Source organism: Python bivittatus, unplaced genomic scaffold (genome assembly GCF_059951505.1).
Source record: "Python bivittatus isolate LINGU-HERP-01145 unplaced genomic scaffold, Pbiv_v1 ctg000020_np1212, whole genome shotgun sequence".
NCBI lineage: Eukaryota > Metazoa > Chordata > Lepidosauria > Squamata > Pythonidae > Python > Python bivittatus.
Window position 1 is genome coordinate 68,005,001 of NW_028277030.1, and position 16,236 is coordinate 68,021,236.

The 16,236-nt window shown below is 36.9% G+C and overlaps 1 protein-coding gene across 4 annotated transcripts in view; it reads left to right on the forward strand.

Moving 5' to 3' along the window:
- Positions 1–16,236, forward strand: part of LAMA2 (laminin subunit alpha 2) — a 426,899-nt gene that overhangs the window by 135,816 nt on the left and 274,847 nt on the right. For all 4 annotated transcript variants that reach the window (XM_088140697.1, XM_088140685.1, XM_088140689.1 and 1 more), the window contains exon 4: positions 1,934–2,176. In XM_088140697.1, coding sequence (XP_087996823.1) covers positions 1,934–2,176 — 243 coding nt within the window. The remainder of the gene's footprint in view (positions 1–1,933; positions 2,177–16,236) is intronic.

Consider the following 16,236-nt stretch of genomic DNA (forward strand, 5'->3'; position numbering starts at 1 on the left):
CTGTGTTGATACTAGAGAAATATATGCATATTCTTCTTGGAAAATAAAGGGAATTCATATCAGGTTGTACATTTTAAGGTAATTTCTAGTATTTGAAAAAGAAATATCAGTTGATTAACTGTAGATTGGAGAAGAGATCTAAACTGGAGTGTTTTGCATATATCAGGGTTGCCTTTATGTTGTGAATGGATTTGGGAACTGTAAATACAATCTGGAGAGCAATATTTGGGGCTGAGTCTCAACGAATGGTGGCACATGGCCAACTTAGTCTCAAAAGTTACAGATGAATCTGATTAGTACTTAGAAGGGAGACCACTTGGGAAAACTAGGACTGTAGACTAGGCTGGGTACTAAAATAATATTCTAAAAGGAGACAATGGCAAGCACACATTGTTACCAAGAAAAATATGTGTATTAAATTAAAATCAATGAAATAAATGAAAATGAAATCATCAGAAGTGAAACTCAGTTTGAAGGACATTTTACCTTCCAAACACCCACGTTTTAACCACTGCCTATTTATACGCATAATATTTACAATTTGGGGGGGGGGGTTTGTGGGGGGAGGGGTTCAAGTCAGTCTTGACTCCTGGTGACAGCCTGGACAAGTCCCTGCAGTTTTCTTGGCAATTTTTTTCAGAAGTGGTTTGCCCTTGCCTTTTTTCTAGGGCTGAGAGAGAGTGACTGGCCCAAGTTCACCCAGTTGGCTTTATGCCTAAGGCAGGACTAGAACTCACTGTCTCCTAGTTTCTAGCCTGGTGCTTTAACAACTACGCCAAACTGGCTCTCTTACAAAAATTTATTACATATATATGCTCATAACTGTGAAATCCTTTTAACTTGCTTATTTTACTGAAACTAATACTGTCTCATTTTCATCTGTTATAATAGAGCTTGATTGATAAAGAAGGCTAACCTATTTGCACATTCACAGTTTCTTCTAATATAACACTGTGTTGTGTGTCACCCTAAGTAAGCAAATAGGTTAGCTGAAAAATAAACCCTTTGTAGATTAATTGGAAAGCCAAGTGAAATCACAAATCATAATACATGTTGATTAAATGTTTCTAATCTGCATACAATATATGAGAACAGGAGTCTTTTATTCCAGGGACAGATCATCTACAGCCAATGCCCAGGATGAATGAATAGAAAAAATATTCTGCTGGGCTTCAGGATGTGCAGAAAGCTTGTTGAGTATAAGTGAACGTCTGAATATCTGTATTTTGCAAGGATCAAGCTAAGTGGTAAATCCTCTGTGGTTTACTAGGATCTATTAGAGTTTCTTATTATACACGTTTCTCTTCCTCATTCAGATGTCTTCAATATCTTATGTTTGATGAAGATATTTATAAATTCTTAGTACTTTAAAAAACATGATTTTAATTTTCACTTAATACTGTTGAGAAGAGAATGACCAATGTGGCCAACCGCCCAGTTTGTTATCAGTATCATCTAGCTAGATTCCCTGAGCCATTCTGTGGTTTAACAGTTCCTACAATAGTGCCCCTTGATAAAGGGTACAATCCATTACACTTCATGGTTGTGGCATCTCAATTCTTTGCCATTCTCATTGCTCATGTTCCAAGTACTTGCACTGCCAGGATTCAGTCAATTCTCTTTATTCGTGGGGATGGAATTGAACCAGCCAAAACTTTTTCATTTATATTTTGTGTTAGCTATTTGTCCTAGGACCGGGTTCAGAGCATTAGTTCCATACAGAACAGGGTTTTCCACAGAATTTTTTTGGCATCAGTTCTCATGCATGAGATATTGCTTTAAACAGGCTATAAAGTACTGTTTACTTTTTAGACTATTTAAAGTCAAATCATAGAATCAGAGTTTCATTGTGTGGAATTGGCATGGGAAGCCAATAAAACAACTAAAGGAAAAGAATGTAGATAATTCTGATGGCTTCTTTTTATTCTTTCAGGTATTCCAGATTGCTTATGTCATTGTAAAAGCAGCTAATGCACCCCGGCCTGGAAACTGGATTTTGGAGCGTTCATTAGATGGTAACAACTACAAACCCTGGCAGTACTATGCTATCACGGATACAGAATGTCTGACTCGTTATGACATTACTCCTCGCACCGGACCTCCCTCATATGCAAAAGATGATGAAGTTATATGTACTTCATATTATTCCAAAATCCATCCACTAGAAAATGGAGAGGTAAGATGAGAAATATCACTGTTGTTAGTAAAGTAGCAATCAGCTGTCCTGTTGAATATGCATATGACCTCCTCAGTCATGTATATGCATAAAGTTAATCAGATAAGACATTTTCAAATATTGTTATAAAATGGTTATAATATGCCTTATAGGATTTGAGAAGAAAAGTTGGATTTTTTTCTCCCACAATACTTGACAGAAGTTTCAAATTACACAGGATTATCAACAGACACATCCAGACCTGGTTAATATCAGGGTTGAGAAGTTAAGGATCCTTTTCTGACCCTCCAGCATCTCACAGATATTGTCTCCAAGACTAGCTGCTTCATAGACATCTTTAAAATTCAGTTTAGTTAAAAAGGAAAGAAAAGCATGTATGCAGTGAATAAAGCTGATTAAACCCAGAAATACATTTACATTGATTTCCCCTAATGTGAAATTTAAAGGCAAATTTAGATGTTCCTTCTTAGGTACAGAGAGTATAGAAGATGACCTGGACAGAAAGATGCAGGAACTGTTATCTAGGAAAAATGGGCTGAAACATTTTTTAAAAGTCCAGAACCAAGAGATGACATTTGGGAAGCATCTCAAGTAGACACCTCCCTAATTCACTGAAGTATAAGAAGGAGGAGGAAGTACAGCACAGTCAGAGTTGCATGAATCTCAATAAAAGTAGTTTTAGCCTTCCTGTGGAGTTGATTTCCTTATCTAGTGGGGCTGAGATTACAGAAATGCCTGAAGAGTTTCAGATTAAAGAAAATGTTTCTCTCTCTCTCTCTCTCTCTCTCTCTCTGTGTGTGCGCGCGCACATAGATAGATAGATAGATATGGATGGATGGATGGATAGATAGATAGATAGATAGATAGATAGATAGATAGATAGATAGATAGATAGATAACTGCTCTACATCTGCATTTTTTCTAATCATTCTCATCTAGCTTCATAGGAAATACATGGATTTTTAATATTTTTCAAAAGAAAATCGATGTTTTCTAGTGGTGGCACATGAGGTTCTTGCTTTCTCCACCATCTTGTAATGGTAAAATTAACTAAAAAATCGCACAGAGAAATGTGAAAAAAATTCTAAAGGCCCCTGAGGATCAGGTAAGAAAAACAAAACAAAATGAAAAACAAAACAAAACAAAATGTTTTACCACATAAGACATTGTTATATAACATGATTAATTCAACATTACAGGAATCTTAATTTGGCACTAATTATATTAAGATAAGTAGCATTTCTGAGGTTTATATGTCAAAGTATGTATACCTAAAAGTTTGGAGGAATCAGAGTAGATGGAACATCCATTGAATTCTGAGTTGTATCTAGAGAGAGAACTACCTTTGCCCTATGCTGAAACTTTTTAAAGAGAAGAATTTGAAATCAAATATATTCATTCAATAATGTCATTGTGGTTACAGAAAATCTTTAAAAATATGATATTTCTTCCGTTTAATGAAATGTTAAAAAACACTCATCAAAGACTATATTTACTAACTTATAAAAAAGAATAATTCAGAAAGAATATCATTCAGACTTTTTTTTTGCAACTGCTTTCCCAATGATACTTCCTTAATTTTCATCAGTTTTTCATCATCCATCTACAGATCTTCATTCAGTGTTATAAATATTTCTTTTCAAATGCATGTTCTAGGTTTCTTCATAATTCCTTGTGAGTTAGTGTATTCCCTACATCAATATAATCATCTGCCTATACAATCCTAGTTCTCCCAAACAAATGTTTCAATATGTAATACAATATAAAACACTAGAAATATTGTTGTCACAAGAATTAGGGTTTTTGTTTTGTTTTGTTTTGTTTTGTTTTTAATGCTGCAAGCATAACTCTGATTCATTTGGCCAGAGTAATGAGACATATCTTTATATTTAAAACTGTGAATTACAACTGTCATGTTTGTCACCATACATCATTCAAATAGAACTGTAATTTCTCATTGAGAAGCTATACTTTGCCATATGCATTCCTTCCCTTTCTCTATTTTTCAGAGCAGGTTGTTCTTTCCTGTCATCCCAAGTTGTTGGCATGAATTCTGATGTTAGGCATTTCAGTCTAAATCCCCAAGCTTAAATATCTATTAAAGTTGTTGCGGGTGTTAGCAATCTGTTGATATTTTGCTGTGCATTGTGGGGACAGGGTGTTTTGTTCTCAGTGACAATTTTCCAGTTTCCCTTCACTTCAGTCTCCTTTACGAGTTTTAAGTGTGTATGACAGTGGACAGTGTAGCTGATTTTACCACCTAGCTGGAGATGATGTTCTTTGACTGGGTGCTAAGTTACACTATCCATTAATCTTTCACAGTGATGAGGAAAAGGTGGTTATTAGTGTAGACAGCAGTTTTCTTCCTCCTACTGAGATCCATGAAACAATACTTTTGAGACTTTATATAAAGTTATGTTGGTGCTGAGGGCATAACTGTGAATTGTTCCTCATTTTGACCTTGTAAAAAAAAGACCCATGGCTTTCCCCCTTTTCAGTTAGTCTGTTGAGATATGGGAGATGCCCCTTCAATGTTTCGGCCTATTTTATTTTATTTCATTTCATTTCATTTCATTTCATTTGTTACGTCTTATTAATATGACAAGATTTTTGACAAAAAAATCGGTTATAATTTTTTTTTCTCCATGAAAGAATTATCAGTGGTTAAAAATTCCACTTGTCCATGCAGTCACAAGCAGCCAAGACTGAGTCAAAGGCACTAAATACATAAAAGCAATAAAAGTTCCACTCTTAGTTTGCCTTTTGATGGGTTCAAAAGCTTATTTCTGACAGATGACTATCAGATGATAATTCTGCTTTGCAGTGAAAGTGAGTCACAACAACCTTCCTCCTTTTAAAATGGTAATTAATGCTAAAATGAACATTAGAAAAAAGAAACTACAAATATAGATTTGAAATTAACAATTAGCAAAATCCCTAAATTTATAAGAATGGAAAGACTGAATCATATTTCTTAGCTTTGGTTTTCACCAAGCAATTTTAGTTTGGATATGGGTTTTAGGTTTCATTACTGGATTTTATAATATTTTTAATATATATATTAAAAAGTATATGCACTATCAGTTCTAAGGAGTCTGCAGTTTTTTGTTTTTCTTGTGCCTTTGAATCAGTCTTGACTCCTGGCAACTGCCTGGAGAAGTCCCTGCAGCTTTCTTGGCAAGGTTTTTCAGAAGTGGTTTGCCATTGCCTCCTTCATAGGGCTGAGAGGAAGTGACTGGCTGAAGGTCACCCAGCTGGCTTCATGCCCAAGGTGGAACTAGAACTCACAGTCTCCTGGTTTGTAGCCTGGTACCTTAACCACTACACCAAACTGGCTCTCCTGTAGTTATTTCCCTCTGTTTTAATAAATGTGCAACAATAGAGTTGCCTGAATCATATATACAAACAGGTGAAAATGTCTCATTCCCAAATCTTCAGTCCTGTGAATATATCCCATGATCCTGGATCCTGCCTAATTGTGGTTTCTGATTGTGCTGGAGTACAACCATAGAGGGCCTTTCCCCACTAGGAGCTGAAGTGTTGTCTACCCATCCTGGAGGGTAAGAACACATTAACTGTTTATGCTGTGCAGGTGGAAAAGGCTTTTAATATTCAGTATTGAATGTGAGGAGGTCAAATCTGAAAGGATATGGCCAAATTCTGAGATTTTTGAGTGCAAGGCCAACCCCCATAATCTCGTGTCCCTTAAATGTGTTTGTTTTCTTTATTGAAGTAGGCTGTTATCAGAACAGAGCTATAAATAATAAGAGGAATATAGTATATTTAGATGATATTACCTTCCAGCACTAATCAGAGCTCTCTTTTTTTGCTGCCTGTCAGAAATGTGTAGCTGCTCTCAGATTACCTTTTTTGATAGTTTAATAAAAATGTCAAGTTCTTCAAAAGTATTGTAAGTTGGGCTTCATTGCTTCTGATTCCTGTGATTTTCATTAATCTCAAAACTAGAAATTAATGATTACCATAGGGATTTTTGCTTCATTTCATTTGTAGTGATGCCATCGTTATTTGCATTTAATTTATTTCTTTATAAAAGCTTATTTTTATGCATTAAACTGAGTTCCTATGGCTTATAGCTAGACTTAGAGTAAACCCAGAGAAATCAGTAAGACTTAATTACCACTAACTTAAGCCAACAAAATAATCTGGTGATATAAAAAGTATTATAGAGTTTTAACTCTAGGCAAATCTATTTTTGCCCTGTGGAAGATACATTACATTTGTTTATCTTCATTTCTCTTAAACTTTTAGTGATCTCAATATTTTAAATATTGTGCTTGACACATAACATTCTTTGTTTTTAGGATCTGTTTGAGTTTAATCAATAAAATCAGAAACAAATTAGCTTGTAATAATCTTAATATCCTATTAAGTCACACAACTATGAGCTATTACACTGTTTTGATATCATTATTTCAATCTTTACACTGGTGCTTTAAGAATACAGGTAATCCTCGCTTACCAACTGCCTCATTCAGAGACGATTCAAAATTATATTGGTACTAAAAAAAATAACTTTACAACCAGTGACCACATTTATGATCTTCGTAGCATCCCATTTACGACCTTCACAACGTCCCTCAGTCGCTTGATCACAGTTACAGTCAGTATGTGTTGTCCTGTGCCTGACCTGTTGTTTTCTTTTTCTCCCTCCCTTGCAGAGCAGAGAGATTGGAGAGGCAGGGATTACAAGAGAATAAGCAGGCACACAGTGGGGAATACACATTAAAAGCAATGTGGTGGCACTGGCAACCCAAGCATGCAAACAGCTCAGTGTATTCCCCATTGTGTGCCTCCTTATTCTCTTGTAATCTCTTCTTCTTCAATCTCTGTGCTCTGTGGGGGGGGGGGGGGAGAGAAAAAAAATAGGTCAGGCACTGAAGATATTGCCTAGAAAAATTGTTTGTTTTTTTTCTCCCCCAATGCTGCACACCTCTAAGTAGAGTTCCTTACTTGGTATCTGTGCTCTTAATGCCCCTAATGTAGGATGAAAAATCCAAAAAGGCACTCATTTTGGAGCTGCATCACCAACTTAAACTTGTATACAGTATGTGCATTCTCTAAATTCAGTTAGATACCATCCTTTTTGCAGACTTGCCATTGAACTTCATGTGCAGGTAGTTTCTATATATCTAGCTCTATGGACACAAATGATTATGCTAGGGGAACATGGACGGTTGTAGCAGTCCCTTACAACCTTCAACAGAGTCCACAAAGATTCTGGACATAGGAACAGATTTTATTTTATTCTTCTACCATATTCATGGGGAAAGCAATTCCTTTCAGGAACGTTAACTTTAAGATTTCCTGTTTTTCCTCATAACATATTTTCTATATTTTAACTTCAATCTTTAACTCTTCAGTTATACTGGCTTCAAGCAGGGGTATAGCATAGAATTTGGCAATAAAGCACCCTGCAGCAATACCAAAAAGTGTGGTGTTCCTATTCAAAATTATATATATCAATTTTTAGAAAAAGGAGTGCTTTAGAAACCTATATAGTGTATTGTTAGGTATTTGATTTTGAAATTGCTATGATGAACATGACAAGTTAAGTAGTAAATACATAAATTGACTATTATACAATAGCTAGTATAAAATAGTTAGGTACACAATTGCATAAAGACAGATGCAATTTGCAAACAGTTGGTGTGCAACAAGTCCATCTATACTCAGTTTTTGTATCTTACCAGTTCCCCACCCATATATGACCTACAGCACCCTGAGGTTGCTTGTTTTTTTTTGTTTTTGTTTTTGTTTTTTTTATGCCTTCAAATCAGTTTTTGACTCCTGGCAACTGCCTGGACTAGTCTGCAATTTTCTTGGCAAGGTTTTTTTGGAAGTGTTTTGCCATTGCCTGCTTCCTCCTAAGGCTCAGAGAGTGATTGGCCTAAGGTCACCCAGCTGGCTTCATGTCTAAGGCAAAACTAGAACTCACGATGTCCCGGTTTCTAGCCTGATGCCTTTAACCACTACACCAAACTGGCTCTGAGGTTGCATTGCCAAAATTTAATGGCAAAATGGCAAAAATTCAGCTGTGTATTTTAGATTATTATTTTGGGTTTGGGGATAGACTTTAAAGATGGGAGTGTTGATCATGCGCTTCCCAGAGGCCTCCTGATCCTATTCTATTTCAGTCATACTGTTCCACTGCCTTTCTGGGTGGCTTCCTGCAACCACCCTCCAGACATTTGAAAAGATGAGTTGAGGCCTACAACGTCTTATAAGTTGTGCCACTACGTTCTAAATGATTAACTGTGTTAATCTGTTACAATGACAGAAGAGAAGACAAAGAAAGAGAAAGAGGAAAGAGTCTTATAGCTTATTAAAAGCTAGTACATTTTTGTGGATTACAGTCTAGGTAATTAGATGCATGGGATACTATCTTGAATGATACTAAAGGATATATTGTACTGGTGTATGACACCTTACAGTTATAGTTACTGAGTATGGGGCAGGGAATAGTAAATAGCGAAATGAGAGGAAAATGAAATGCAGCAGTGTAAGGTGAAGGAGAAGGATTCAAATCCCCTGGCCACTTTCTGGACAAGTCCATGCAATTTTCTTGACAATGTTTTTGGAAGTGGTTTGCCTGCTTTCTAGGGCTGAGAGATGTGACTGGACCAAAATCCCCCAAGTTATGCCTAAGGCAAGGCTAGAATTCATGGCCTCCCAGTTTCTACCCTGGGGCCTTTAACCACTACACCAGACTATTTAAAAAAATATAATTTTATTGAAACTTTTAAATACAAGACTAATTAAAATAGAGTAAGAAGGAAAAAATAAAAAGGAAGAAATAAAAGGGAAAGCTAAAATGCAAAAAGAAAAGAAAAAAAATAGAAAAAAAAATAGAAAAGAAAGAAGAAAGATATAAAGAAGTGGCTTCTGATCTCCTTTACGGCAGTTATAAGTACCACTGTAGATTTACCTCTTTCTCTAAAGTTGCATCGTGACTCTCTTCTTTCTACAATCTATCCTATCTAATCATAAAAACCATAGATCGTAAATTCATTCTTTCTGTTTTACACAGAAGTCCATAAGGGATTACCAGACTGACTTTTCTGATAATCGTTAGGGTTGTGCATAACATTCAAAAGAAGTTAGTAGGAGTGAAGCATCTTTCCTTGAAGTTTTAAATGGGGCATCATTAAGCACCTTTTTATTTATTTTAATCAAATTCAGTATGATTCCCCTATAAGAATATAGGAAAAAGTATACTCTCCATGGAGGCATGTACAGCACTAATGCACTATTGATTCTTTGTAAGTACAAGAGAGCAGTAAAAGGAGGAGGGGGAGCTTTTAGGTATAAAACAGTGAGAGTCAGGCAAGGACACTGTATCTTGGACATGGGTCAAGCATGAGTGAGTGTGGGGGGGGGTTGTTTATCACTGCCGCTTAACTTTTTTTTCCATTTTATATAGCCAAGTGTGTAAATTGTTCCATTTCATAATCAAAACACATTTTCCAAAATAAAGATATCTGATCAGCTTCCAACTTCCATTCTGAAAAGAAAACAAAACATTTGGTCAAATCTTAGATAAGAATTATGCATTTCTATATTCTCTCCCTTCCTCCAGCATTTTCTTTGTTTCCTCTTCTACTATATGTGTAGTTTCATGTCCATTTCAAATTATTTCAGAGAGAGAGAAAGAGAGAATGAGAGAGAGAAAGAGAGAATGTTTATTATTCTTTCTATTTCCTAATTCTATATTTTGGGCAATCAATTTCCTTATTATGGTATAGCTGCTTTGTAAGACTTCTCCCGCCTCCCCCTACTAGTATTCAAAATTGTAATGAACTGATTAGGTTTGTGCAGATGAATGATCCAATTTGAGGAACAGAGCAGTTCATCCTGATTTTCTTATCTTGCATGACAATTGTACTACAGGTGCTTCCAACATTCTTGCTTTGAGTGTCACATTAAGCAGTAGTCCCACTGGCCACAAATGTCAGGTCAGATGTGTTTAAAACTGGTTGGGAGAGAGATTAGCCTTCTCCCAACCTTTGTGCAATGATTCTGGCCCCAATGTGGCCAATGGTCATCTATGTCTTACTACTATTTTTTCTATATTTAGGGAGGATTGTAAAAAAGAAAAGACTCCATAGAAGTTGTAGAAAGGAAGAAGCTAAACAAAGAACAGTTTATTTGATAATCTATTGTACTATTCATGGAGAGATCACTTACCTGATTTAACTTAAACCACAGGTGAGTGTGTCATGTGAATATGTCCAGTTGATAAATGCAGAATTGGAGTGTGCCCAGTGGAGTAGCCATGAAGGGCAGCCCAAACCCAGTTGTTCCTCACTCATTGTATTTCATGTTTGATAGCAGAGGAGTCTAGAAATCATGGAACGATGTTTGCAAGCTATGCTTGCAAGACTGAAGTTAGAAATGAAACCATATAATTTCAACACTATTAGAGATTGTGCTATGAGTTTCTTCTTTCTAACATGGCACTTCATACAGGCTAAGTAATTAACATTTCCTGTTATAAATTATATTTTTTCCCAAAAATGTTCAAAGAACTACAAAATGTTGTTTGTTAGTCATTTTTATTACCACCAGCAGCTTTGCAATGATTGTTCAGAGGAATGGCATAAGAGTAGTGGTATGATGGATAATATTCCTATTTACTCGGCTCAAATGAAAGAAAAAAAAGTTGGAAGCACAGCATATTAACAGAAACCCAAGAGTAAGAGAACCAGGGAAAAAAAATTGCATTCTTAGACATTTTGGTAGTTTATGTGCTGCAGATTGTAGTTTTAATTATATAACATCTGCATCTTTTCTTTTTGATGGGTAATCTGGTAGACTTTCAGTGGCTTCCTCTAAACTCTTAACCTCATGTCCTTTCCAGTATAATAGAAACATAGCTATAAAGTCTAGAAGATAACTTCCAGTCCCTATAAAACTGATTTAATAAGTGTGGTGGTCTTTGTTTAATTTGGCTCATTTAATAGAAGCTTGGGGACATACATTTAGAGACTAGTGCAATTTTAACTATTCATAAATGATTCCAGAAGGGAAAAAATGTACAGGAAACACATGACAGCATGACAGCAAATGTTCCTCTCAGTTAAAAATTGTACAGTCTTCAGATGGAAGATTTTTATACTGTAGTTGTGTGATAGCTTTTATTTTCCGTACATCTGCAAATATCTGCATCCATTTTAAGTTCCTTTAGAGATAATGAAGTCTGGACTGTCTTTGAAAACTCTTTTTTTGTCTGTAATTTGTTCCTAAGCTATACTGACGTAGGTCAATAAAGTCAGAATTTCTGAACTCTGGGACTTTTTGATGCCTCTCTTTTAGTTCTCCTTCATGCCTTATTGCTTGAATAGTCATTCAAGGCAAGTTTGGCCAACAGAGCAAGGCATGGAGTGAAGGAGAAAGGGACTTACAAATGAACTGTAAATCCAATCCTCCCCAAAGCTTGACTTAATCCTTTCACACTGGGAGTTTCAGCTTGTCAGTATCTTAAGGTCAAAGGGTCAAAATATCTACAAATACTCAGAAATGAAATGTATTCATCCCAGCATGGCTGGAAAAATTGCTGTGACATCTCCCTGCCAGATAAGATTTGATGAATGTGGCAAATAAAGTTCTTTGAAACGTAAATGCCTGAATACCAGAGAACTCTGATTATTGGGTGGTCTAAAATTCTAGAAATAGTCAACATTTAGCTAGTACTTGAAAATTCCCAGCTTAATGCTTCAATTCTAATCAATGATTTTTTGTTCTCAGCTTTAAATGTCACAGCTTTCTGAGATAGTGAATACAATGCAGATTTCTTTTTACTGAATACCACTATAATCATAAATGTCAGATGAGAAGAATGGCACAATCCAAAATGAGATGTTGTTCCTTCCTTACTGATCTCTCTTCACCATTCCCTGATCTCCCAGGTCTAACTAAAGGAGGCTTTAGTTAAATATGTCAGTTAGGGCATTAGTCCATTTTTCAAGACAGGAGGTATCAGGACAGTAATAAAAGAGTCTCAGCCGTGCTGTTATCCAGCTGCTATTGGCTGAATTCATGTAGGGTTAATTTGAATCTCATGTTGAATCCTGCAAGCAAATGGTAGCAGGCACAAGCTGTAAAGGGGGTGGCTGATCCTGGTCACGTGGCATTGCAGAGAGATGCAGGAGCACTAGATAGCTGGGAACTGTGTCTTCCTAGTAGTTATGCTCTACTACTAGTGATTTGGCTTTGTCATTCACTGGCCAGTACTAATGGGACTTAGGAGAAGGCTCGGGTCCTCTGATGTAAAATCCTCTGTTCGACAGCTCTCAGTTGTTAAAAACAACTTCCTTGGCAGCCTGCCTGTTCAATTCCAAGTCTTGTTTGACTGCCTGGAAATACCTGATCTTCTCCTGAACATGACTCTCAGAACTTTGTCAAAACTAGACTCTGTCTTGACTACCAGATCTTACTGGAAAAACACAGATAATCACTTGAAGGTAGCAAAAAGTTAGAGTTTTTTGTATATATTTTGGATTTGCCATTGAATTTTAGTCCAGATGTTTGCCGCCTGTAAATAGAAGCCAAAGACTTATAGATGGACTGGATTTTGATCATGGTTTTGCCTCTGTAAGTCCTCACTGTTAGTTTTCAAGCAGGACTGGTAATCTCTGCTTCTGGCCTTGCTGGTGAGACTTATAGCAGCAAATTACACAGGTGGTCAGAAGTTCCTTCTAAGTTGGTTAGTGCAATGACAATAGGTATCATGCGTGGCCCAGCTATCAGAGGTTCTAGATGTTGTCTTGCTCCTCAGTTTGAGTAACTGAACGGTGGTAAAGAGAGTGGAATGTTTTCACCCTTTCAATTTGATCCCTGCAAATTTTATCCAGACCATATTTTCCACATGTGAGTTTGGTAGAGGAAGAGGAAAGAAAATAAGCCGAAAGGGATATAGTTCCTTCTCTTGTTTTGCTTTTCAAAATCAGAACCTCATCTTCCCTTTTACTATGTGATTTGAGTCTAACACAAGAAACCGCCAGTGAAACTGAGCTTGGCCTCTGCCTAGAGGTGTCAGCAGGGCTGGAGGTGGTAGCCACAGGGCCGAAATGGTGGGTGCAAACCAAGGTGATTGAGGTTCCGCCCCATTTTACATGCATGAAATGCATGTGACATGTTAAAAAGGACCAAGGCTTTGATCGCCTGGTTGTGTCCACCATTTTGACCCTGGGGACCCTTCCCCACAGGGACCCCTGCTTCTGCCAAATTCTGCATTGGAGAAGAAGAGGTCAAGCCACAAGGAAAGCAAACGTTCTACTCCTAAGCACCCTTATTAGAAAGCAAGCAATGCTGAAGGACCTTGAGGTTGCTTCTGAATAAATATCCTCTGGATTGTAGAGTTACCCTGTAAGTCTGTTTGTATGTAACCTTTCAAAGAAGATTTTGAAGGAGAAGAAGCAGTAATTGAGTTTCTTAATGTACAAAATTAACTTTCCAGCAAGACTCTCCACTTGGAAAAAAGAGAGAAAAGGCAGCAAGATTAAGCAACTGAACTTCTATATTATGCATGGAAATAAATATCTGGAAACATTTATTGCTCAAAAAAGAAGATGGAAACAGATTTGCTGCTACCTCTTGGGAAATCTAAAGTGAAGCTCTTTCTGCTGCCAACAAGTCCTTTCCATTTTGGCTTTCTATTATAGAAGGTGTATAGTAATTAATGTCATTTGTTGAAAACAGAGCAATGATTAATAATGTGATTCATAGGCTTGCTTAAGAAAATATGGTTCAAATGATTTGAAATTTAGCCACTCACTAAGGACACATAGTTCTGAACAATTTGGCATCATGGAAGGGTGAAAAGGTTTCAGTCTTTTTATAATACTGCCATGAATAGCACTTGCCATGTAGAATAAGGCAGAAAGCTGTGGATAATGTTTTTTGATACCTATAACTCCGCATTTGCAATACTCTACTTGTTGCAATTTCTTTGTGTCATGATAGCAGTGTGCAGTTGTTAGGCTTCAGAGGTAACAGCTATGATTGCTTTTGTTTTATTTCTTCTGATTGGCCACTATGAGAACCAGGATTCTTCTACTGTCTTTGTTCTATGAGAGCATCCTACAACACAAATATTTGTAAATATGAGTTTCTCATAGCCATACATATTTTTATGAATATACATTAGAAATGAAATGCTTGAAGCATTTCTAAAGTAAACTTAGCCAGTGCAGTTTTCTGTATTGTATAAGTTTTTCATCGATTCAAGTTCACAGAACTAGTTTCTACTTCATAAGCTAATATAAACTTGGTATTACTTAATATGGATATATTCATAGGTATCCATCGGGGGAAGGGGGACAAGTGATGACACATGCCTCATATCATGACATAAATGACACAACATATGTCAGATGTTCTAATGTAAGTACTAAATTGTGTCCTTGGTGTCATGACACAAGTGGTTGCCTGTAGGAAATCAACATGGCTTGTTACAGGCACCTCTAGATATATTAAACTAGTGCTGTGAGTGATTTAAAACCAGCTTGGATTACAGTTTGCCCTTAGTATTGGAAACAGTAAATTTATGTAAGTTTGAGTGTTCCTGAGAGCAAGAATCTAGCCTGAGCAAGTAGTAGTGAAGCAGTTTTATAACTTAACAGAAAAAAAGATGGTTTCAGGAAGAACCTGGAAGTAGCTATCTACACACTTTCAGGAAGAGAGTCAAGAAGGGGACACTCCCATGCATGATTACCTAGAAAACAAAGGCAGCAAAGAGCAGGCAGAGTGAAAGACAAAGAGGGGACACAGAGTAAATCCTACATCCCATTGAACCTTGTGCAAAGTAGGTTGTGAGGTGCTGAAAAGTAAGTGCCACTGAAGTCACACTTCTAGCATGTGTTCTTGCTGGCTCATGCACCGATCCCAAATTCCTATCAGCTCTCACATGGCTCTCTGCAAATCTCTAGGCAAAGCCTTCTTGAATCAATCTGCCAGCATCTCTCTTAATGGCTTAATCTCAGTGACTGCCTCTTCTTGGGCATCTCCTACCTACTGATACTTGGTGTCAGTGTGCTTTGTGCTGGATACATTCCTGATTGTCTTCAGACATGTCTGTTGGCTTTGGCTCATCTGTCCCAAACTCCATTAATAGTTTATGTGGCTGCATAGTCTCTTGCCATAGTTTTACTGTGTATAATACTCTCACTTTGTGTGAGATGGGCGGCTATATAAATATGATAAATAAATAAAATAAATAAATAAAGATAGAGCAACAAATGATTACTATTTGCTTGGCCAACTGATCACCCCACTTCCATATGCTTGTGGACTTATGATCTGTCCTGCTAGTTTTGGGTCACTGTTGGTTGGCAGTTGGAGATTGAGGTGTGCAGGGCCCTTAAGATACCTGCCCAATGTCTTTGCTCTAACCCAACTGGCTTTGGTTGGTGTGCTGACCTTCCTATACAGGATTCCAACTGCTGCAACAGTGTCTAGCCTTGTCACTGAGGCTACATACAGGAGCTTTCCAACTTCCTATGCTATAAATTTAACCAATTTCTGGGGCTGCATTTCAGTCCAAATAGTCCATGTTCTTGGAAGATGCTTTTCATAAGCAACTCCCCATTTTTGGTCACATAACAGTTATGGCTTTTAAAGTTTATTTTTCACTCTTTCCGTGTGAGATACATTACTGATAGCAGGTTTGACTTCAAATCTGGGACATACAGGCCGTCCTTAATTGTTCAGTTGATGATTTTTCCTTTATCTGATGCACAAAATAATTTCACAGAGCCTCTTCCTGGTGAGAGGAGGTTTTGTCTGTCTGCTAAGTAAATTTCTGACTTGAATCCAGAATCTAGTTTAATCAATATCTTCTTATGAAGAGAATCAAAGTATGTACCATCTTGTAGTCAAGAAGGTGAGGCTTTGTCTCATCTTTCTTATTGTACTTTATTTTCCTGTAATTCTATTTTCTGGCTTTCTGGGGTGACTCGTACATTCTGGAATGTTCTCTCTCCAGTTTATTCTGGTTTCCCTTTGGGGAGGCAGTTGGCATTTCCTCTCCCTGCACTTAACTT